A 24,125-nucleotide genomic window follows, 5' to 3' on the forward strand; every position below is an offset into this window, starting at 1 on the left:
TGATAATGATAGTATTTTGATATATTAGGTTAAAGAAAATAATTAATAAGGTTAATTTAATCTTTACCTTTTTAAAAAGATGGTTACTAGAAAAAGGCCCTTTTTGTGTCTTGTTGCATTATATTTCTATTCAATGGCACTGATCCAGAATCTTGTTGGGCATATTCAATCCAGAAATTCAGGTCCTTCAGTCTTGAGATATTTTCTCAACATTAGTTAACATGGTAATTTCCTTTTCATCATTTCTCGTTGTCTGTATCATTGAATATCTGTCTTCTGATGGTGACACTCGTAAGTCCCATGTAAACAATAGACAGATTCTGTTTGTTTTAAACATTGATGTCCAGGTCTCACATTCAGACATTTAAATTGATGAAACCCAGGCAGTATTGTTTGAAATCTCCCTACATTATTCCACTGATCCTCTAACTTTCAGTTGTGCGATGAATAAGTTCTTGAGATATAAGGTACAGCATAATGACTATTGCTAATGATAGTATATTGTAAATTTATAATTTGTTGAGAGATTAGATCTTAAGTATTATCACCACACATGCCCTAAGGAGTTAGCTGTGAGGTGATGGACATGTTAGTTAGCTTGATTGTGTTAATCATTTCATAATGTATACATCTATCAAAACATTGTTTTATGTGCCTTAAATATATACAATTTTTATTTCTGAATTATGCCTCAATAAAGCTGGAAAAAAAGGCAAACAGTCTAGGGAACGAATTTTAGGCTGATGCACATTTTTGTTTAGTCTTCTAAATTTTAGTATATTACTTAATCTCTAGGAATCTAGAGCTACTTCGACTCAATTACTTCTTCAGTTTTCTGCCAGGGTCAGGACAAGAAAGAATGGGTAGTTCCCCAGAAATGGATTGAAGTTTCTACCTAATTTATTACTTGATACAGATTATGGACCTTTGAAAAAGGACTTTTCTTGAGAAGAAAGAAATATTTCTTGCACTGTCTCTAGTTAATCAAGGATTATTGGTTTCCTGTGGCCTTATATTTAGTGTCAATTATTCCCAAATGATATGTAAAGTTCTTTATGGGGTTTGGGACATGCTACCCCCAAAATATGGCTCATTGGTATTAAGAAAGTCTAGGAAGATTAGTTTCTTTCTTTTGGCCTTCTCTCCTGAAGGAGGTCATACAACCCTCATCTGAGAGGTACCCTCCCTACACTTGGAAGAAAAGAACCTCCTTATCCCTGAAATCACAGGGACACAGAGAAGAATATGAACAAACAGTTCTTGCTAAGTTTCCCTCAGTTTATCACTGTTAGATCCTACCCTTTTGTCTCAAAATATATTTCTCTATAACTGTCAATTCTTCATCAAAAGTAAGCATAATAGTATACAAGTTTACTTCACGTTGGGGAGTCTTCATTTCTGAAGGTTTCCACGTCACGTAAAACTTGTATTAAGTCAATGTGTATGTTTTCCTCTTGTTAATCTATATTTTGTTATAGGGGCCTCAGCCATTAATCTAGTGATGGGTGAACAAAGAAATCAACCCACCAAGACTCCTTTACCAATTGCCTGTAATTCTGTATATTTTCAGCCTGTAACAAAAAGGTCACAGATTCCAACCACATGAATAAGCCTGCTCCACCAGTGGAAGTGCTTTCACCAGCCTGCTCTGCCAGTGGAAGCACACTGCACAGCTCAATAAGACCACAGACTGAATTCTGTATCTGTAATTTTTCTATTTCAAGAGTCCATTTATTTTAAACATAATTCATTACCAACAGCCAACCCTCTTTTTCACTCTATTAATGCAACTTCCTTTCCTTCCTTCCTTCCTTCCCTTTCCTTCCTTCCTTTCCTTCTCTTCCCTTCCTTTCCTTCCCTCCCCTCCTCTTCCCTCCCCTCTTCTCTTTTTTCTTGCTCTTGTCACCCAGGCTAGAGTACAATGTCTTGATCTCGGCTCACTGCAACCTCTGCCTCCTGGGTTCAAGAGATTCTCCTGCCTCAGCCTCCTTCATAGCTGGGATTATAGCCTCCTGCCACCACGCCTGGCTAATTTTTTGTATTTTTAGTAGAGACAGGCAATTATAAATTATGGGCTTCCAAGGAAGATAAAAAGCATCTGGGATTAAAAGAATATATAGGGTTTCACCGTTTTGGCCAGGCTGGTCTCAAACTCCTGACCTCAGGTGATCTACCCACCTTGGCCTCCCAAAATGCTGGGATTACAGGCATGAGCCACTATGCCCAACAATACAGCTTATTTTGTAAGAATAGTCCAGAACATGCTTTAATTTTTTAATTGAATGAGGCTCTTTTTGATGCCAGGTTCATGTTCCTGCACCATGTTTTTTTTTTTTTTTTTTTTTTTTTTAAGAATGCCCACAACTTACCAATTTGATTTTTTTGAACATAATATGAATTCTATGCCTACAAACTTTCAGCAAGACTACAGGCTACTCTGACTTTCACTGTTCTGAGTTTGTGTCTTTGCTTATAATCTTACAACTACTTTGGTTGGGTGCTAGTAGAGGCAATGCCAGTGCTTACTTTTCACCAATCCTTGAGCTATATTTGGTTTAGGAATAAGAGTATTAGGTGAAGAAGGAATGTAAGATATTTCAGACAGTGGGGAAAAGTATGTTTGAAGGTACAGATATGTGAAAGAGTTTAGGGTGTATGAATAGCTGCAAGTAGTCTACTACTGATGTAGCACAGAGAAGGTAAGGGACAGGTAATGGATGAGTGTGAGATGATAGGAAACATCAAAGTTCTTATGATATTAAAGAAATTTCACAGGATTGTAAGTACATGAACAGTATGATCAACTTGAGGGTTGTAAAGATCCCTTTTAGTATTGGAGATGGAATTGTTCACTGAACAAGTTTTGGTGAGAATGGCCTAAAAATATTGCCAGAATACAAGCTGATAAGATCTGAATAATAGAAGTCTCTGAAGGTATGGGAGAATGGAATCAGATTTGCAAGACATATGGAGGAAAATGAAGAATACATAGTTTGAAAATTGGACTTTATGAAGAAAGAGTTTAGGAAGACATTTTTCTCATAAATATGGCTGGAAATAGGATTGAGATAGAAAAGCAGAATTGAAATAAAACAGGATCAATTTAATTTTGAACATATTGCATTTTATTTTCTTGTAAGATATTGATCTAGTTGGCAGTTAGATATGTAATCCCAAGCTAAAGAGAATGTTCTGGCTTGGAGATAACTTTTGGAATTAAGATGATGGTTGGCCTCATGAATAATGGTGTGATAGTTAACTCAGAGAGCACAATGTGTTTCAGTACATTTACACTCTTGCACATTTCTTTCTTCTCCTGGCACTACTTCAGCAATCCTGTCCTAAATCTTACTATATTCTGTTAGGTTTGACAAGCAATTATAAATTATGGGCTTCCAAGAAAGATAAAAAGCATCTGGGATTAAAAGAATATACTGTCCTTTGCATCAAGCTTACAAGTTCCTTAAGCATATTGGGAAGTGGTGGTTGTAAGATGACAACCATGAAGCATTCAAAACCAGTAAATCCTGAATATGTCAGGTACCTGCAACCTAATTTCATTTCTTGATAGAATTAAAGGATTCTCATGTCCTGATCTCTGTGTTTTCAACTACAACTTGATTACTTGACATTGATTTCTAATTACTTCTCTTCATTTGAGATTTATTGTATACTCTTAATGACAGACTATATCCTGACTCCAATTAACCCCACTACAGTGACTCAAAAAGAAAGTTACAGACTTTTTCCCCTCATAGACAACACACATATGTTGGCATCACTGGAATCAGTGTTTTAACCTAAAAAATCCAGAATAACAGATGAGTCCTTGATTTATCCATTTATCAGTCCCTTATTTTATTAGGCGTACTTCTTATTAGGTGTTTATACATAGTGACGTTAATTAGGTGCCTCAACTGGTATGAATATTCTTAACTTGAATCCTATAAATTTTATGTTCTGAACTCTCTTAGATTTAGTTCTGCATAGTAATTGATTTAAAAAAACAAAAAGCCTGAATTTCTTTTAACTACTTTGAGTAAACTCATATTAGAAAAGCAAACAAAACATTTTTTCACTACTTTATATGAGAATTAATAAAATAAAGAAATGCTTTTGCCATATAGTTGTTTGAAAAACATTTAATCTTATATGGAGAATATATAGGCTACATTCAAATATAATTAGAGCCAAAGGTACTAAAATTTATTTTCATGTATGTCACAGCTTTATGTTTTCAAAAATTCAAAGTTTATATTTGCTCTTTTGAACTTTTAAATTTATATTGTCGGCAAGTATGATATTCTCTGACCTTGAACAGAAACAAAACAGTATCTTCAAAATGCAGGATACACTTCTTGTGTCCTGGAGCAACAGCATTCCATGTTTACTATTTGTTTACATCAGGTTTGCAGTGTGCTTCACAGTTCTGATAGGTGTGTTATATAGGCACACACTAAAACGATTGTGTACTTGAATAGATTTTAGAGTATACTGGGCTAAGCAAAGTTCGTTAGGTTTCATTATCACTGAACCTTTAATAAATTAATGTACACTGTTAATATCTCAAGGGATGTAGATATGTAGAATTTCCAAATGTTTTTAATTGCAGAATGATTTTTTTTTCTTTGAAATGGAGTCTCCTTCTGTCACCCAGGCTGGAATGCAGTGGCGTGATATTGGTTCACTGCAACCTCTGTTTCCTGGGTTCAGGCGATTCCCATGCCTCAGCCTCCCGAATAGCTGGAATTATAGGCACCCACCACCATGCCTGGCTATGTTTAGTATTTTTAGCAGTGACGGGGTTTCACCATGTTATTCAGGCTGGTCTCGAACTCCTGACCTCAAGTCATCTACCCTCCTTGGCATTCCAAAGTTCTGGGATTACAGGCATGTGCCACTGCGCCCAGCCTGCAGAGTGATTTTTTGAGAATAAAACTAGGGACATAATTTCTCAGAAGAATACACTGTGGAAAACAGTAAGTTCAGCTGCAACAACTTTGAAGCCCTTACTAATATTTATGTTGGAATTCACTTATACGTGCAAATCTATGAACTACATACCTTACCAATGATTAGCAGAAGAGCAGACCATTTCTACAATTAGTTGACACTTGGCACCTGAATTTAATATCTAACTGAAAAGAAGCTTTCAGTAAGGTCTATGAATTGAAGGGAAAAATTGAATTGAAAATCTGGTTTTAAATCGTGAGCCTGCCACTTAGTAGCTGATTTACTTTAGGCAAGTTACAGTAACTGGAGTGGGGATAATAATAATGAATAACTGGAAGCTTGTTTCTATTAGAGATGAAAATTTATAAATTAACATTCCTGGCACAAAATTATCAGTAAGTGATCATTTTTAATGGGCACAGAGTAATCTAAAAATTAAAATATGAGAAATGGTGTTCTTCTTTACTATATTCCCCCAGAACTTTCTAATATGTTTGTTAAGATCCTCTTCTCTATGGGTTAATATTCCTCTTCTTCAGGCCATGTATTGGTGAACTTCTTCTCTATACCCTCCCTCGATGCATTTCTCTTGCTTGGAAACTCATTTCTCTCCATTTATCTAATTCATACTCATTCAACAATCTCTTTTTCTAATGGTTTTTCCTCTGGGATGATTTATCTGACTGCCTTGGGACATTTTTACTTTCCCTTCTCTCACATCTAATGATCCTCTTATCTATAAAATGTATCTTTACACACTTAAATGCAAACTTTTGCTATTAGTTTGTATTTTTCGGTTTAAGTTCTTTATCTTCAACTAGATTAAAAGATGCTTGAGAGAAGCAACTTTGTATTAAAGCAGAGCATTTTCTTTTAAATGATAGGTACTCAGAAAACATTTTTTGATTTTATCGATTACAATAAGGCAGCAGCCAAAAGTTAAACTTGTGATTCATTATGGAAAAAAAAAGTTTCAGTAGATAGATGTGGCTAATACTGATCATTGAGGACTAATTCTCGTTGCACAAAATCTTTTTTATGCCTGTTTTACATGCATATTCAGTGACATCGAAGGGGTTTGCCAGTGTCTGTTCAACTTTTGAGTGGCATGTGGGTAGAAAGCCAGTTAGTATTCAGTTCTTTAGTCTAATTCATTTTTCTATCAGGCGTTTCCACGTTTTGGAGAAATATAAACAGAAGTAGAGGATGGCAAACACTGGAATCTCCTTTCTAACACCAGAGAGCCTCCAAACAAAATGTTCACTGAATTAAAAGAAATGGAATCCCAATGATTGAAAACTCCACCTTCTAATCTTTGGATGTAAAATATCATCATTTTTTGATTTGCTCCATCTTTCTCCCATCATTCAAATTTATTCGATCTTTAAGAAGTGGAAAAATATGTAAAGAGGATATCGAAGAAAAAAATTTTAGCCTCATTTCTTACATTAAAATTGGTTTTAGGTAGATACTTTAAAACAATTTTAGGAAACAGAATGCGACTCTAAGCAGGATATGAATTCAAAGTGTGGCAATCAGCAATAATTACATCTAGATAGTTTGTTGGAGTTAGTAGGAGTAAAGTTTTTTTCCTAACTTAGGCCCTCCTATCCATGTATCCCACTATCTTTCTTGTTCCACACTTGTTTTCACTTAAGTCATACAGAGCTATTTATACTTTCCATCATCCACATGAATCATTTTCTCTCTCCAAAGTATTTCCATCTATGCCACTTCTTTGTTTAACTCAATAGCTATTTGTCTTGACTACATATTTGACCAGGTAAGTAATTTCTATCCCAAGAGCAAAATGAAAATGAGGAATCTCTTGTTTAACAAGTACTAAGAATTTCAAAAGGACACCAGCAGAGCAGAAAACCCAAGAGCAGAGCCCTTGGAAATGTTGGGCCCTGTACCACTGCACAGGTCACATCCCCACGAAGCTGGTCCAACTGCACATTGTAATCACATACAAAGTTGTTTTTTGTTTTGTTTCATTTTTAAATAATGATGCTAGGGTAATCCTCAGATGCATTAGATCAGAACTTCTAGGGGTAAGGCTCAGACCTCGGTTTTTTATTTTTAATTGCATTTTAATTGTAAAAAAAATTTTTGCTTTAATTTTAATGTATAGCCAAGGCTGAGCACCAAATTCAAAGGCTCTTTCCTTGTGACTTGGTGTGCACTTACCTATTTACTTTTCTATCTCTCTCATGAGACTATTAAGTTTCTTAAGAGTACATAGATATCATGTCTTATTAGCCTTTTCATCTTTATGACCTAGAACAACAGCTGGAACATTTTACTATTAAATAGATTTTAATGAATGAATGATTAAATAGAGATATACTAATATGACCTCATTTTTAATTTTATAAGGTGTAATCAAGGAAAAAAGAAAGTAAGGACTTATTGAATGATAATTTGGAAGTGTGAAAGAAAGCATACTCTTAGAAAAAATGTAATAAAATAAGAGATTTGAGAAATTAGATCTAAATTTACTTTTTAAATTAAAGGTTCTTAAGATATACAATAGTTCCCTCAATTCTGTGCTTCAGGGAAATATTACATTATGTATACTATTACTCATTAAACTTTCAAAGTTGAGGAAAACAAGAATAAGGAAAAGAGGTGGGAGAATGCTGACAGAATTAAGAAAAAATAATGCTTCTCAACATACATCCAATACGGTTAATGAATAGAACAGTACATTTGTGGTAGAAAATTTCTTCTTAAAGAACTACATGGCTTGTGAATGGTATTAGAACTGGAAAATAATAAGCTATTATTGGCAGTGTTTTTGTCTGAGCAAATCAATAGAATAAATGTAATTGTCCATAAGCACTAGAAAAGTACAATCTTAAGCATTTGCTAGTTTTAAATACTTAGGTCCAGATTTTAACATAGCATATATTTTCCATCATATGATGTTGCTAGATGTTTACACATAATGTAACAGTATTGCATATATAAATAACTCAAAATTATATTATGTTTATAGCATATCATAGCAATTTGAGGACACATGACATGTCTCATTTTTTTTTCTTCTTGGTACAACATTTGCAAGACAAAGTTCAGAGGGCTAGACATGTGATGTTATTATTTTTTTTTTTGGATTGTTTTGCCTTTTATTGAGGTAAAACTTACATAATGCAAAATTCATCATTTTCACCAAAGTATACAATTCAGTGGCTTTTAGTACATTCACAGTGTTGTGCGGATATCACCACTATCTAGTTCCAGATCATTTTCATAATCCCTAAAGAAAACTCTGTTATCCGTTAAGCATTTATTCTGCATTCATTGTTTTTGTTGTTGTTGTTGTTTTTGAGACAGGGTCTCATACTCTGTCACCCAAGCTGGAGAGCTGTGGTGCTGTCATAGTACACTGCAACCTCGAATTCCTGGCTCAAGTCATCCTCCCACTTCAGCCTCCCAAGTAGCTAAGACTGCAAGCACACACCACCAGGCCTGGTTATATTTTTAATTTTGTACAGATGGGGTCTTGCTATGTTGCCCAAGTCAGTCCTGGCCTCAAACATTTCTCCCTTCATGACCTCCCAAAGCACCGAGATTATATGTGTTAGTTACTGCACCTGGCCTTGCATTTGTTTTTACCCCTGAGGCCTGGCAACAGATTATCTGCTTCTGTTTCTATGGTTTGACTATTCTGGAAATTTCTGAGTGACTAGAATCATGTACTATGTGTTTTTTTGTGTCTGCCTGCTTTCACTTAGCATAATATTTTCAAGGTTCATCCATGCTGTAACATGTATCAATACTTCAATATTGTTATGATTCAATGATATTCCATTTTATGTATATTCATCATTTTGTTTATCTGTGAAACCACTGATTGACATTTGATTTGTCTCCAAAATTCGGCTATTGTGAAAACTCTGCTATGCACTTTGGTTCACAAGATTTTGTTTAAACACCAATTTTTTAAAATTGCATTTTAGGTTTTGGGGTACATGTGAAGAACATGCAAGATTGTTGCATAGGCACACACATGGCAGTGTGATGTGCTGCCTTCCTCCCCATCACCTATATCTGGCATTTCTCCCCATGCTATCTCTCTCCAACTCCCCACCCCTCACTGTCCCTCCCCTATTTCCCCACTACAGACCCCAATTTTTAATCTTTTTGGGTATATACCTAAGAATAGCATTTCTGAGTTATATGGTAATTCCATGTTTAACTTTTGAAGGAGCTGCCAAATTGTTTTTTTATAGGAGCTGCACAATTTTACCTTCTCACTGGCGATACATGAAGGTTCTATTTTCTCTATATCATAGCCAATGTGTTATTTTCATTTTTAAAATTATAAAACATCCTGGTAGGTGTGAAGTAGTATCTTATTGTGGTTTATGTTTGCATTTCCCTAATGACCAATGATGTTGAGCATCTTCCTGTGTGCTTGTTGACATTCATATGTCTTCTTTGGAGAAATATCTATTCAAGTTCTGTGCCCATTTTTAAACAGCATTATTTGTTTTTTTGTTAAGTTGTAAGAGTTCTTTATATATTCTGAATAGTAGACTCTTATCAGTTATATGATTCACAACCCATTCTTTAGTTTCTTTTCATTTGCTTGACAGTGTTTTTCATGCACAAAAGTTTTCACTTATGATAATGTCCAATTTATATATTTTTTGTTGACGGTACTTTTGTTGTCATATCAAAAAATCCATTTCCAAATCTAAAATCATGAAGGCTTACTTATATGTTTTATTGTGAGAGTTTTATAGTTTTAGCTTTTACATTTAGGTCATTGATAACTTTGGATTAAGTTTTTGTATGTGATATGAGGTAAGGATCAACTTCATTCATTTACATGTAGATTTTTAGTTCTTCCAGTACCTTTTGTTTATGAGTTGATTCTCATTATTTTGTTGAGAATTTTTACATCTATATTCCTAAGGGATATTGGTCTATAGTTCTTTTTCTTGTGAAATCTTTTCTGGTTTGGTATGAGGTTAATGCTGGCCTGAAAGGATGGACTAGGAGGTGTCCCCCCCTCTTTTATTATTTGGAAGAATTTGATAAGAATTGGTGTTAAATCGTCTTTAAATGTTGCTGGAATTCATCAGTGAAGTTACTTGGTTCTGAAATTCTCTCTGGAGGTTCTGAATTACTGATTCAATCTCTTTATTTTCTCTAGATACAGTCAGATTTTTATTTCTGTTTGAGGAAGTTTTGATAGCAGTGTCTTTGTAGGAATTTGTCTATTTCATCAGGGTAGTCTAATTTTTGATGTAGAATTATTTCTATGATTCTTTTATAAGCTTTTTTTTTAATCTATTAAGTTTGTAGCAAAGGCCCCCTGTTTTCACTTGACTTTTTTCCGATTTTTTCTTGATTGGTCTAACTAAAGATTTGTTAATTTTGTTCATCTTTTGAAATAATCAAATTTTGATTCCATTGCTTTTCTCTATCCTTTTTTTCTGTTCTCTATTTTATTTATCTCCAAAGTAATCTTTCTTCTTTTTTTCTGCCTGTGGGTTTCATTAGTTTAATCTTATTTTTCCAGTTTTCTAAGGTATAAATTTAGGTTATTTATTTGAGATTTTTCTTCATTTTTAATGTTGATATTTACAGCTGTAAATTCCTCCTGAAGGACTGCTTTCACTGCACCGTTGAGTTTTAATATGTTCTGCTTTCATTTTCATTCATTACAGAGTGTTTTCTGATTTCCCTTCTAGTTTCTTCTGTAACTCATTGGTTTCTCTCAAGGCTGGTTTCTATGAATTTATTTTTTCCTAAAAATGGGCTGTACTTTCTTGTTTGTTTGCATTTTTCATTTTTGTGTTGAAAACATGGACATTTTAAACAGTATAATATTGCAACTCTAGAAATAAGATATTCCCCCCACCCAGGATTTTTTTGTTTACTGCTTATTGTGGTTCTTTTTTGTTGTTCAGTGGCCTTGCTAAACTAATTTTGTAAAGCCTGTATTTTTTGTTTTGGGTGGCCACTGAAATGTGTGATTGTTAGGTTAGTAGTACTTTAGTAACTTGACAGAGGTTTCCCTAAACTCCTGGAACAAAACAACAAGAAATACAACAAAACTTCCGGTCTTTGTAGTTTGGTTATATATTGGTGCTCCTTTGCTGTTTAGCCAGGCAGTTTATAATTCTGCCCTATTCTTCCTTCTTGCTTGCATGGAGGCTGAATCTAGCCAGAGGTAAGGGCTTACGGTCTTGTCAGGTCCTTTCTGAGCATACATCCCACCTTGGTTATGTGCTTGGACTTCTAGGTTCCCTTAACCATACAGTAGCTTTTCCCAGCTCTTACTGTCCCCAGATATTTCTTTCCCAGTCTTTCTGTCTCAGGCTTTCAGGCCAGTGTATTTCTTGCCCCTACTTTTCCCTCTTACCCACCAGGCAGCAGGTAATATATCTGGCTTTAAATGCTTAGGAAAAACACCATGTGTGAAGCAGCTTCAGCCCTTAGAGAAACTCCTATGCAGATCAACCAATGGCAAGTCCTCAAGCCCCTCCCTCTGGGTGCTATCACACAGGTTAAAACACGCAACTAAAATTTGGTAAGATATAAGGTCTATACTGTTTCCTATGGTGCGTTTGACCTGCACCAGGAATGCAGACCACTATCTTTAAGACTGTTGTGGAGCTGAGGAGTATAAAATAGTATCAACAGGGTAAATTAATATGCCACAGAGCTCTCTTACCAAAGTTCTGCAGTTGTTCTCTTCACTAAACATTTCCTTGTTGTAAGTTTTTATTAGATTCCACAGTTATTAAAAAAATTGATTGTGATGGTTTGCCAGTTTATTAACTGCTTCTATCATTGCTTTCACACTGTAATGACAGAATTGAATTGTTGTGACTATATAGTTTATAAAGCCAAAAAAATTTACTATTTGGTCTTTAAAGGAAAAATTTGGAACCTCTAGTCTATAAATCTATATTTAGAATTTACATACAAATATTTGTTTCATTAATGTATTAATGACTAAATTGGTAGATGAATGGATGAATGAGTACATCCAAAGTATTTATATTTCAGCATATGGTAATCAAATATTGATATCTACATGCATCTTGTTAAATTTAAATAAAAATTTAGAAAATCACAGTAATTTATTAATAATCTTTGGAGTTGCTCTTTTCACCTATAGGTTACTATGGAAATATAGGAATGGTGATAGTCAATTAAAATCAATAAACATGCCAATAAAACACATATATTACTATTGGGGCTCATTCCCATGGTGTTTATAAGCTGTCCCCCCTCCCTTGATCACATCATAACTTATGTGTGCTAAATCTACCCGTGTGTTGCTTATTAGAGTAATGAGTTGACAACTGGTTTGTGAAAGAAACATTTATCTTTGCTGAAAATCTTCATTTATTCTGCTTGTATTTCTTTGTAAACATTAGTTAGATTTCTTGGGTGTTTTTCATCATTCAAGAAGAACACCTTTTACCTATAATTAAAGTAAACCTACCCATGAACATTTTATGTAATAAAAATTTTTAGTTTAGGTGCCTGAAATGTAATAAAAATACTGTTAAACAGGGTTGAAATGAATGTTAAAACTGGTAACTATAACTTGCTGTTTATACTATTTAGTAAAGCAGACTTTTCAAATGTTTATGCTCTGTGCTTTGATGAGAGGACAGCAAGTGATGATTTGGAAAAATTCAAGTAAAGCACGGTCTAGGTAGAAAGGGAAACAAACAAAAAACCCCAGACCAAATCTAACCAAACAAAAAAGTGCAGAGAGTTATCCTTTGTTCCATCTCCTTAACCTTGCTGTCCATAGTAATATCCTTTCATCCTTAATCTCCCTTTTAAAAGTGTGACTCTCCCCTCCGCATTCTCCTGAGCACCTCTTCAGCACTTCAGGGCAAGATGTTGAGGTCTGTTTTGTTTTGTTCTTGTTAAGGGGTAAGTCCAGTTGTTTTAATAAACCAATTCACCTTCCTCAAGAGTATCATTGTTCCACTCTTTCTGTTGCCCATTCATCAACCTTCTACTTTCAATCAGCTTAACATCTGCCTTGATTTCCATACCCTATAAAAACTAGATTGCCCTCTTATTATTTATGATTTAATACCTTCAGTGAGAGGACAGTGATAAGATATAGGCATTCTGAACACACTGCTCAGAAAATAGAAGGAAATAAAGTATTCTCAGGAAAATATGAATTGTTCAGATTTATTTCAATTGCCATAATATTGTTTTAATCTTAGATTATTATTTTTATAACCATTATATCTTTTTTATTTAGCCAATAGGGATGCTATTTAAAAAAAAAAAAGTTTTTTGGTGTTTTGTGTTCGTCGTTTTGTTTGTCAACCCTAAGTTCATTAAGGGGGGAAAAAGGACCATTAGGTATATTTTCTAAATGCATTGATATCTTTAAAAAACTGGAGTTTCAACTGTTGCCACAAATCAATTTTACAAGTTCTTTTGGTCTTAAGAATAAATTCAGAACATGACTGGGGTTACCCGAATAAACCTGTCTATTTTTCAAAATAAATCATTTGTGGGCTACAGCATCTTACGTTCTGAGATTCACCACAATACTCTAAAACAAGATACATGCCACTGTTTCTCAAAAATGTAGCCTGTGGCCAGGCGCACTTTGGGAGGCCGAGGTGGGTGGATCACGAGGTCAAGAGATCGAGACCATGGTGAAACCCCATCTCTACTAAAAAAACACAAAAATTAGCTGGGTGTGGTGGCATGCGGCTGTAGTCCCAGCTACTTGGGAAGCTGAGGCTGGAGAATTGCTTGAACCCAGGAAGTGGAGATTGCAGTGAGCCGAGATCGCGCCACTGCACTCCATCCTGGCGCCTGGTGACAGAGCAAGACTCTGTTTCAAAAAAAAAAATAATAATAATAATGTAGCCTGTGCAAACATTTCACATTCCACTTCTGATAATTAATGAAGCAAAGTAGATGTGTAAATAAATACAGGGTAATATATAATTGGTAGAGATTTCAAATTCGCCACTAGATTGGGAGTTCCAGGAGGGCAGGAATTTTTCTGTTGTTCTGATTTGTCTTTCATAGTTCAGTGTTGTATGCCTAGCACCTAGAAGAGTGCTGGGACAGAGTAAGAGTTCAATATATGCTTGGGTAAATACATCAGTTAGTCTTATCATTGTAATAGCAGGGAATATTTAATACATATCACATTAAAATTACTTTGCATTTTAATGTCCTTATGTTTTAAGTAGCACAAGTAAGATACTGATATCTCAGGGTTAACCTGTGAAAAAGATAATTGAGCCCTAGATAAGAGCTGAGAGATACATGAGTTAGATGCTTTAAAAATTATTAAAAGTTTTATTATATTTAAATAAAACATTTTTATTCCCTCAACCTTAAAACATATTTTACTTTTTCAGAACTTCATTTTGGATTCATTCTGTGCCAAATCCCAGTCTAATGCAGATAAAAATACATGAATTATTGGGTTCCTTAAAACTAGAATTGATAGTAGAAATGCTGACAAATCCTTATTACAGATGCCAGTGGAATGAAGTGCCTTTACCTCTAGTAAATGCTGATGTGGAGATTTAAGACTATATGAAAAATCAGTGAAGTTGCCCAGGAGAGTTTTATCATATTATTCATTGAACTTGGTATGTGCTACAGTAATTGCTTCTGGTACCATTTTTCTTTTCTTACATGAGGTTATTATTTATGCTTTGCCATGTGAAACAGAGAAAGAGAGTTTAAAGGAGAGTCATAACTTGATGTAAAACTATCCTGTGATACACTGTAGCTGGAGATAGGAATCACAGCGAGAAAACTGCTTCTTACTTATCAGAATGAAATATGGGAAGAGTGATATTTGACATTGCAGAGATCCATAAATACTAAAATGATGCATTCAAACCACACATATTTTTTTTCTAGTGATGTGCAAGCCTGTTTAAGACATATATCTAAGTAGGTTTTTTAATCTCAGAGGGCCCAACAAATTTATTTGCCTATTACAGAAGTTTTCTTATTAGCTTATAGGTGAAGGAAATCAAATTAACAGGTAGGAGACTAGTAGGATGAGTTAGATTAATAAGATTTAAAAAGCATAATGACTTTTATAATTATATTGCTATTTTCACTTCTTACACACATATATCTTTCATATGCTTCACACACTCCTAACTAATCACCAACATTCATATTTTATCCAGTGTTCAAGTCAGTTTCTGTGAAAAATAAATGAAAATTATTTTTGAATATAATTTAATTTAAAATATAGACAATTATAATTTAACAGTGCAAACAGAAGAAAAGTGTTTTTAGATATTCATATGTTGCTACCTAAATCTCATGGGTTTAATATGTGCTATTTTCACAAATTCTTATTTTACTTTCATAAATTCTTTTCTTACTACTTATTTCTTTCTATAAAGTTATCTTGATTACATTGTTCAATAATTAATACCATTTTATATGCAATATAGCCAGGTGGCTAATCCCAGTTGATTAAAAAAAGTCATACAACAGGTGTTTAATTATTTAATGAACTATGTACAGTTTTGTATTCACATGAAGTTTGAAAATGGTCACTAAGAATTATTTAATCAAGGAAGCATGGGAGAGATGGGTAAGTGGTCCAGCAGTCAGTCTGCCTAAGTTGTATACTGGCTATTGACTACGGGCCAAAAAAAAAAAAATCTTAACCCCCCCCCTTTTCTCAGTTTTTTCATAATAGAAATAGTATTACTAACCTCACATAGTTGTTACGGAGAATAAATTCAAGTAAAGCATTTTGAACAGGGCTTGACACATAGTAAGTGCTTAGGAAATGTTAAATAGTACTGTTGCCTAGTCATTGAGGTTGACAAATTGCCAACCTTGGTTACTTTTAAGTAAAGCAAAACAAAACAAAACAAAACAAAACATGTATTCAAAAATCATAACCTAAGTGAAACAAAAGTATGAATTCAGTAGAGCTAATTTATACATATATGCTTTGTTTCCCATTCCACCAAGCCAGAATTCTGTCTTTCCCCTTCTTTGCAGGAAAATATGATATTGCCCTCAAGTTCTTAACCCTCTGCACATGGGTTAGTGACCTAGATTTGTTATCATCATGCCTGAGCCCCATAGGGGAACTTACCTGTCTAAATTTTTTCCTTCAAGTTCAGGTTCCCCTGGTGTCCCTAGTTGACCAGAGCAATCCGTTTCTATTCAATACATTTCAGCAGTCATTTTATTAGTAAGACTGCTATGTGCCAGTTGATGTTTGGTGCTTTTGAAGCAAAATTAAGTAACCATTTTGCCCGGTAAATTGCTCAAGTCTAGTTCAGAAGACTTATATGTAAATCAACACTCACTACTCAGTATGATAAATGCTATGGTAAAAGTGTTCAAAAGTTGTGGGAACACCAGAAAAAGAAACACCTAAATATATCTGAAATGTGAACACTCAGTACCAGAAAGCTGTTTGACCACAGGGCTTCTTCTTTTTCTAAGATGACAAGGGCATGTAAACTATGATCTATGGAAATGGGTTATCTAACTTGAAACACTAGCAGACCAGAAAGAGTGGTGAGGGAAATGAGTATGATAACCTCTTGGGTGGAAGGACACTACATCTGTCATATTTGCAGTACTTTGCATACCCCTGGCGAATAAAGTTTACATGTAATCAAATGGTACATAAAAATCAGACAAGATCCTAACTGTTCTTTTACTTATGATAAGCTCACCTATGTAACTTTGGATGTAGTTAACAGATTAATTTCTGATTCCCATCTAATTCAATTTAAAAATCCAGCATAAATAGTTTTCTCCCAAATGGTCTTATGGTATAGAAAGCAACCTAAAATAGTGGAAAAGGAAGGTATTGTGGAATTTGAAAAACCTAGGTTCAAAACTCTTATTTGGTTGGCTCTTCTAAGCTATGTGACCTGGGAAAGTTATTTAACCTCTACGAAAATTTAAATGGCCAATGAAAATAATCCCAATAAGACTGCATTGAAGCATATGAAAAAATGCTCAACATCATATGGCATTAGGGAATTGCAAATTAAAATAACAATGAGACATCACTGTATACCTATTAGAATGGTCAAAATCCAGAACACTGACAGCACCAAATGCTAGCAAGAATGTGGAGCAACAAAAGCTCTAATTTCTTATTGGAGGGAATGCAAAATGGAACTTCCACTTTAGAAGACAGTTTGGCAGTTTCTTTCAAAACTAAGCATGCCCTTACCATATGATCTTGCAATCATGCACCTTGGTATTTACCCAAATAAACCAAAAACTTATGTCCATGCAAAAACCAGCACATGGATGTTTATAGCAACTTTATTTATAATTGCCCAGACTTGGAAGCAATCAAAATTTTCTCCGGTGGGTGAGTGGACAAATAAACTGTGGTATATTCACACTATGTAATACTATTCAGCACAAAACAGAAATGAGCTATCAAGCCATGAAAATACATGGAGGAAACTTAAATGCTTATTACTAAGTGAAAGAAAACAATCTAAAAGGCCACATTCCAACTATGTGACATTCTGGAAAAGGCAAAACTCTGGAGCTATTGAAAAGATTAATGGTTGCTAGGAGTTAGAGTAGAGAAAAGAAAGAATACCTAAAGCACAGAGAATATTTAGGGTAATGAAACAATTTTGTATTGATACTACAATGGTGGATGCATGCCATTATACATTTGTCAAAACTCGTAAAATAGACAACACCAAGAATGTGCCCATAATGTAAAGTTTGGACTCAGTGGTAATGGTGTGCCAGTGAAGATCCGTCAGTTGCGTACATGTACTGATTTGGTGTTGGATGTTGATAGTAGGGTAGATGAGGCCTCTGGGAGGGTAGGGTGTATATGGGAAATGTCTGTACCTTATGCTCTGTTTGCTGTGAAAAATTAAGTCTATTAAAAATTAATTAATTCGAGACAGAGTCTTGCTCTGTCAACCAGGCTAGAGCATAATGGCACCATCTTGGCTCACTACAACCTCTGCCTCCTGGGTTCAAGTGATTCCCCTGCCTCAGCCTCCCAAGTAGCTGAGAGTAAAGGGGCACGCCACCATGCCCAGCTAATTTTTTGTATTTTGGTAGAGCTGGAGTTTCACCATATTAGCCAAGTTGGTATCGATCTCCTGACCTCGTGATCCTCCCACCTCGACTTCCTAAAGTGCTGACATGAGCCACTGCACCCGGCCTAAGTTTTGTATTTTTAGTAGAGGTGGGGTTTCACAACGTTGACCATGTTGGTCTCAAACTCCTGACCACAAGTGATTCATCCACTTCGGCCTCCTAAAGTTCTGGGATTACAGGGGTGAGCTACTACACCCATCTTAAGTCTACTATTTTTTTAAAAAATCCATGAAAAATTATTGGGAAGCTGAAATAATGAAATTATATTAAGAAGCTGATTTTTGCCAGGTTTGTTTTAATTAATTCCCCAAACAACTTTAAATGTATTGTTAAATATATTTAGAGATGAGAAAATTGAGTTATAGAAGTCACTAATTTATCAATAATTTATCCAATTAGCATTTACTGAGTGCCTACTATGTGCTAGGCATTATATTAGGCATGGAAGATATTATCATGAGTTCATATGGGTGTTATATTTTAGGAAAGTGAGACAAACAAAAACTCAGTAGTAAGCCAACAAATAAAACAATTGAAAATGACTTAACTACTGTGAAAAATAAATATTGAGATAGAGAATAACAGAGAAAATTCTCTTTAAGTAGAACCAAAGTAAACATTTTATATTTAACTTGAGCCTTAAAGGAAGAAAAACAGCTCACCATTTGAAGAGCAGTATAGACAACAACAGGTAAAAGGCTTTGAGATGGAAAATAGCTTTGTATTTGCGAAACTGGTAGAAAGCAGGATACCTAGACCTTATGGAGAAGAAGATAGAGCTGGAGAGGAAAATATAAGTTTTAAGCCTTTATGATGAATATTTTATTTATTTAACACATGCACCTTGAGCACCAACTGATTGTCAGTCATTTTCTTCTATGCACTGAGATAAATTAATTAATGAACATAATCTGTAATTCCTCTATACTCATGGGTTTGTGTCATAATAGGGGAAAAATAGCACCTACATCAAAAGATAAATAAATAAAACTTCAGATGGGATGAGTTCTATGAGCAAAACAAAGCAGGTACCTTGGAGAAAAGAGGTAATATATTCCTGTGGTTTCTCTGAAGTGGTGAAATTTGAGCACAGGCTTAAATGATGGGGCAACAACCATGTGAAGGCCTTAGGATAGATCTTCCCTGTCAGAAAAAAAAAAAAAAAAAAAAAAAAAAAAAAAAAAAAAAAAAAAAAAAAAAAAAAAAAAAAAAAGGCACTTCAAAGAGCAAAGACCTCGAGTTAGAAATGAGGTTGGCAAGTTTGAAGATGAAAATGAAGGCCAATGCCTGGAACAAAATGAGAAAGAAAGGGAATAGAAGCTAAGGTCAAAGAGGATAGGACCTTGAAGGCCAGGGTAAGCAGTTCTTACTTTACTCCAGTTTTCATGAAAAGCTGCTGTTGGTTTTTAAGCAAATGCATAATAAAAGCAGATTTAATCTTTACAAGATTGCTACAACTTTCTGGGGAGAATGGACTGTGGGGGATAGAAATGGAAAGTAAGAGAGGTACTTATAACAGGATTTCAGATGAGAAATAAAGGTTACATGAACCATAATGCTAGCATGGGCAGTGTAAAGAAATTAGTGGATTCAGAATATATTTTGAGGGGAGAACTTACATGATTTACAAAAGATAGGACAAAGTGATTGCCTGACTTTTGACTTAATCCATTTTGTGAGTTGTGAAGCCTTTTACCAAGATGAGAGCAAGTGGTAGAGCAACAAGTTTTAGGACCCCTGGCAATGAAGTTGAATGTTATTCTAAACACCTTGGGAATCTATGTGATGATTTCAAGTAGCAGTGGGGAGATAATTAAGTGTATCCTTTAATAAGATCCCTTCTGTTGCTGTGTAGCAAATGAGCTAAAAGAAGGGGAAGCAAAGATGATGCCTTAGTGACTGGCTTAAGTAGCAGAGTAAATGATGGTGCCATTTTCTAAAAGCAGAGAAAACAGAAAAAGTGTAAAAGTCTTGGGGAAAACAAGAAGTATATCTGGGACACGTTAAATGTGAGACATAAAATCTTGTCTATGAGACATAAAATCACGCTGACAGTGCTATTGGGTATGTGTGCCTAAGACTTGCAAGAAGTGGGAGGCTAATATATAAATTTTGAGGTCATCAGGATAAAGATGTTACTGAGTTTGATGTATGTGGATCAGAAAAAAATAGGAATAAAATTTAAGAAAAGGGGATAGGGCTCATAACTAATTTTAGGAACATCAACATTTAACTGAGAAATTATAATAATGGCCCATAGAATTTAGGGCCGGATAATGAAGTGGGGTTAGAAGGGATTGATAGATAGTAGGGAAATATGACTTCACTGAATTGGGGATCTTTATGCTATTGAAGAGAATAAGTGTTGGTGTGATTTAATAATGAGTGGGATGAATGGGCTATTAGAAATCCCAACTAATTTTCTGACAAATGCAGGCTTCAGTTGTGATCATGGGGAAGAGAGATTAGATTTCAATGAGGAAAATAATTTGGTAATTGAGGAAATAAAAGAATTAAGAGACCAGCCATGTTGGATAATTTATGTAGGTGGATTTTGAATATGCAGAGAATATTAAGAATTAGAAAAAGGAGTAAAATTGCCATCCAGTAGTCAAATATTTGAAAAGTAAAGGTTTCTCTTCCTACTTTATAAAACTTTTGAACCAGATTTCATTGAATGTCAGCAATTGTAAAGAGATCGCCTGGTCTAGCAGAGTTGCATGAGCCTCAGAGGAGCAGAAGTTATTGTACAAAGCAGGGGAACAAATGGTGTGAGGACAGCAATGAGGGGCAGGGAAAATATCAAATGTGCCTCTGTCCCCAAGGGATGTGGAGGTAACTGAAAATAGTCTCCAGAAAAGAGAGCTGAAGGCTAAGCAATGTCATCAGGGTACTGTCCAGCAGAGCAGTGAGATAAAATGGTCATTCTGAAAATTAGGTATAGATATGGAGCAATGTGCCAGTTTCTGACCAGGACTTTAACACACAGTGGCAGTGTTTAGAAGGGTCAGAATCATAGGAGGTGAGGCTGGAGGGTACACACAACAGTATAGAGATATGGTAAGTCCACAGGGATAGGAAGAAAGATGGAAATAATCTTGATTATTTCTGAGATGAGTATGAGCAAGCTGACTCATGGCTGACATGTGTAAAACATTTTTAGGCATGATAGCTCTCATGGGATGAATGTTGTTCTCCAGGAGTTGAGGAAGAGGGTGAACACATTCCTAGGTGGACTGGCATGGCTGTTTCCTAAATTTTCTCAATCTGTAATAGCTTCTTTTAAGAGAATAGAGGCTTTGACCATGTGCACATAGTGAATAGTAGAACCAGTTGTTGCATATTGGTTTATTCATAGCAGCATCATGTGCTACCATACCATGTGCGAGTGCCTTCAATAAAATGTGCTAATGTGTGGAATCTTTTTGCACTTAAACATACAAATTTCTTATGGGGCCTAATTTATAGAGTCTCAGAAAATTTGGCTCCTCACTCTTTTTTTATTCTCATCTTGTTCAAGCAACTAACTCACTTACTGGATGTGACTTGTCTCACACTGTTGCCTATTATCCTCTTCCTGAAACACTCCAGTGTTATGTTGGTCTCAGGGCTTTTTATCATGCTGTATCCTTGGCCTGAAATACTCTGTTCTCAGAGTTACATGTGTCTAGACTCCTTCTCATCTGTTGGATTATACCTCATCTCTTACCTTCTCAGAAAAGGCTTTCAGAAAATTACTTGATTTTGTTTATCTTATCTTACCAAGTACCTTGCAATTGTTTTCTTTCCTATGACCTATTTTATGTTTTTATATCACTTAGGAGGATCTGACAATATATGCTGTATTTGTTTAAACATTTGTTAACTGTTTTTCTTCTCTTTATCATGAACTTCATAGCTCAAGGATCTCCATTTATATAGAAGGGGGCTAGCTTACAATAGATGCTGCATAAAATGATGCTGGATGAATGCATAAGCACTTGATATAGGTCACTTTCTTCCTCTATATTAAAATAAACAACTACTTTTTAAGCTATAATTAAATATAGTAGTTGTAATATTCATGGTTGTTGGGACAAAATGTGACAATATATATAAAAAATTCCCACTCCAATTCTTCGCACATAGTAGACAATTAATCAACAATTCTTTTTCATTCACTTTATCCATAGATCCCATGGAAACAGCACACCAGATATTGATTAAACGATATAATTCAAATTGGGATATTATAATCATGATAAAATTACATGCCATATATATTATATGGTATATATTGCATATCACATTATTCGTTATATGTAATATTAATATAAGATTTATGGTATAAGTTATAAAATATACCATATTTTTATTATATAATCATGGTGGTGGGATTATAATAATTAAGTATATTTTTGTAAAGCACTACTATTCCCTACAAAACTTGAATTTCCTTTTAATATTCTAGACTTTATAATTAGAAGAAAATAAAATTGACCATTGTCCTAAATTAATGAGAAGTTTTCTTTCTTCTAAGAAGAGCTGTAATTCTGATGGCAAGTTTCATGATTAACTGTTACCTCTTTTCTTCTTATTCGATATTTTCAGGAAGAACCCTATGTCCTTTTTAAGAAGTCTGACAAACCTCTCTATGGTAATGATCGATTTGAAGGCTACTGCATTGATCTCCTCAGAGAGTTATCTACAATCCTTGGCTTCACATATGAAATTAGACTTGTGGAAGATGGGAAATATGGAGCCCAAGATGATGCCAATGGACAGTGGAATGGAATGGTTCGTGAACTAATTGATCATGTGAGTCCCTTTCCCTCATTATTTATTAGTTTGTTATGTTGCTACAAGATTAACTCTTTTTTCTTGATGTCTGTGGGTAATAATTACAAAGAATAGTGATATATTTCAAACATGTATTTCCTTCAATAATTTATTCAAGCTAGATAGTATTTGTCACTAAACATAAAGAATCTAAGAGGGATATATAGTCCTATATGTGTAAACTGATTAAGTTTTCCACAAAACTGAGAGATGGAGCATTATCACTTTTGATTATTAACTCTCGGAGAGATACTTCCCAAGTCCTTGAGAAAGGCTTTCTTGGGCATAAAGCTGAAAAGAGGCTTAAATTAGCTTTTAAAGGAGTTATATGCGTTTGAAAGAGAGAGGGAGAAAGGACTTATAGCTATGAGTTTTTAAAGTAAATATTCTAAGAAAAGGAGGTGTAGAGGGGTATTTCTTTCCTTGTTTTCAATTGAAAGAATTAGGCCTTTTAGTGTTTCTAATTAGCCCTGGCACTTGCAAGTCTTTGCTATTTTAGAAATAACGTATTTGCCACCTTCTTATTCTCTCTCTTCTTTGGTTTGGTGTAATCTTTCAAATTCATTATGATCTAACTAAGATGGTTCTTGGAGGTACAATATGAAGATGCAACTTCAGACAGACATCTTGATTTTAAAAAGTATAATTTATAAATTTAGAAGAAGAGGAGACTTTATTTCTTACAAAGGGTTGTAGCATGCAGGGTGGCCATTCAGACAGGTTGGGAAGCATAGTCTCTTGTTGGAAGCCAAAACAAGCACTTTGAGGGAAGGGCAAAAAGAACAAGAATTTATGCTAAGCATGTGAATTTTTATATATATATATTCACATATATATGTATACATATATATGTATATATATGTGAATATATATATGTGTATATGTATATTCAGTGGGCTATAAGAATATATATATGGAATAAGAATTTATGCTAAGCATGTGTATATATATATTCAGTATATATATATATATATTATAGCATAAATTCTTATTCCATATATATATACTGTGTATATATATATATGCTGAATATATATATATACACATGCTTAGCATAAATTCTTGTATATATATACTGAATATATATACACACATATATTGTGTGTGTATATATATTCACATATATATATACTGAATATATATATACACATATATGAATTCAGTGGGCTATAGGAATATATATATATATATATATTCAGTGGGCTGAATATATATATATATATTCAGTGGGCTGAATA

At 34.4% G+C, this 24,125-nt stretch overlaps 1 protein-coding gene across 5 annotated transcripts in view; it reads left to right on the forward strand.

The window, feature by feature from the left end:
* GRIK2 (glutamate ionotropic receptor kainate type subunit 2) overlaps window positions 1-24,125 on the forward strand; it is a 729,530-nt gene that overhangs the window by 461,440 nt on the left and 243,965 nt on the right. For all 5 annotated transcript variants that reach the window (XM_017498581.2, XM_037727899.1, XM_037727898.1 and 2 more), the window contains exon 11: window positions 22,660-22,866. In XM_017498581.2, the coding sequence (XP_017354070.1) occupies window positions 22,660-22,866 (207 nt within the window). The remainder of the gene's footprint in view (window positions 1-22,659; window positions 22,867-24,125) is intronic.

The sequence above is a fragment of the Cebus imitator genome, unplaced genomic scaffold (genome assembly GCF_001604975.1).
Source record: "Cebus imitator isolate Cc_AM_T3 unplaced genomic scaffold, Cebus_imitator-1.0 Scaffold245, whole genome shotgun sequence".
NCBI classification, from domain to species: domain Eukaryota; kingdom Metazoa; phylum Chordata; class Mammalia; order Primates; family Cebidae; genus Cebus; species Cebus imitator.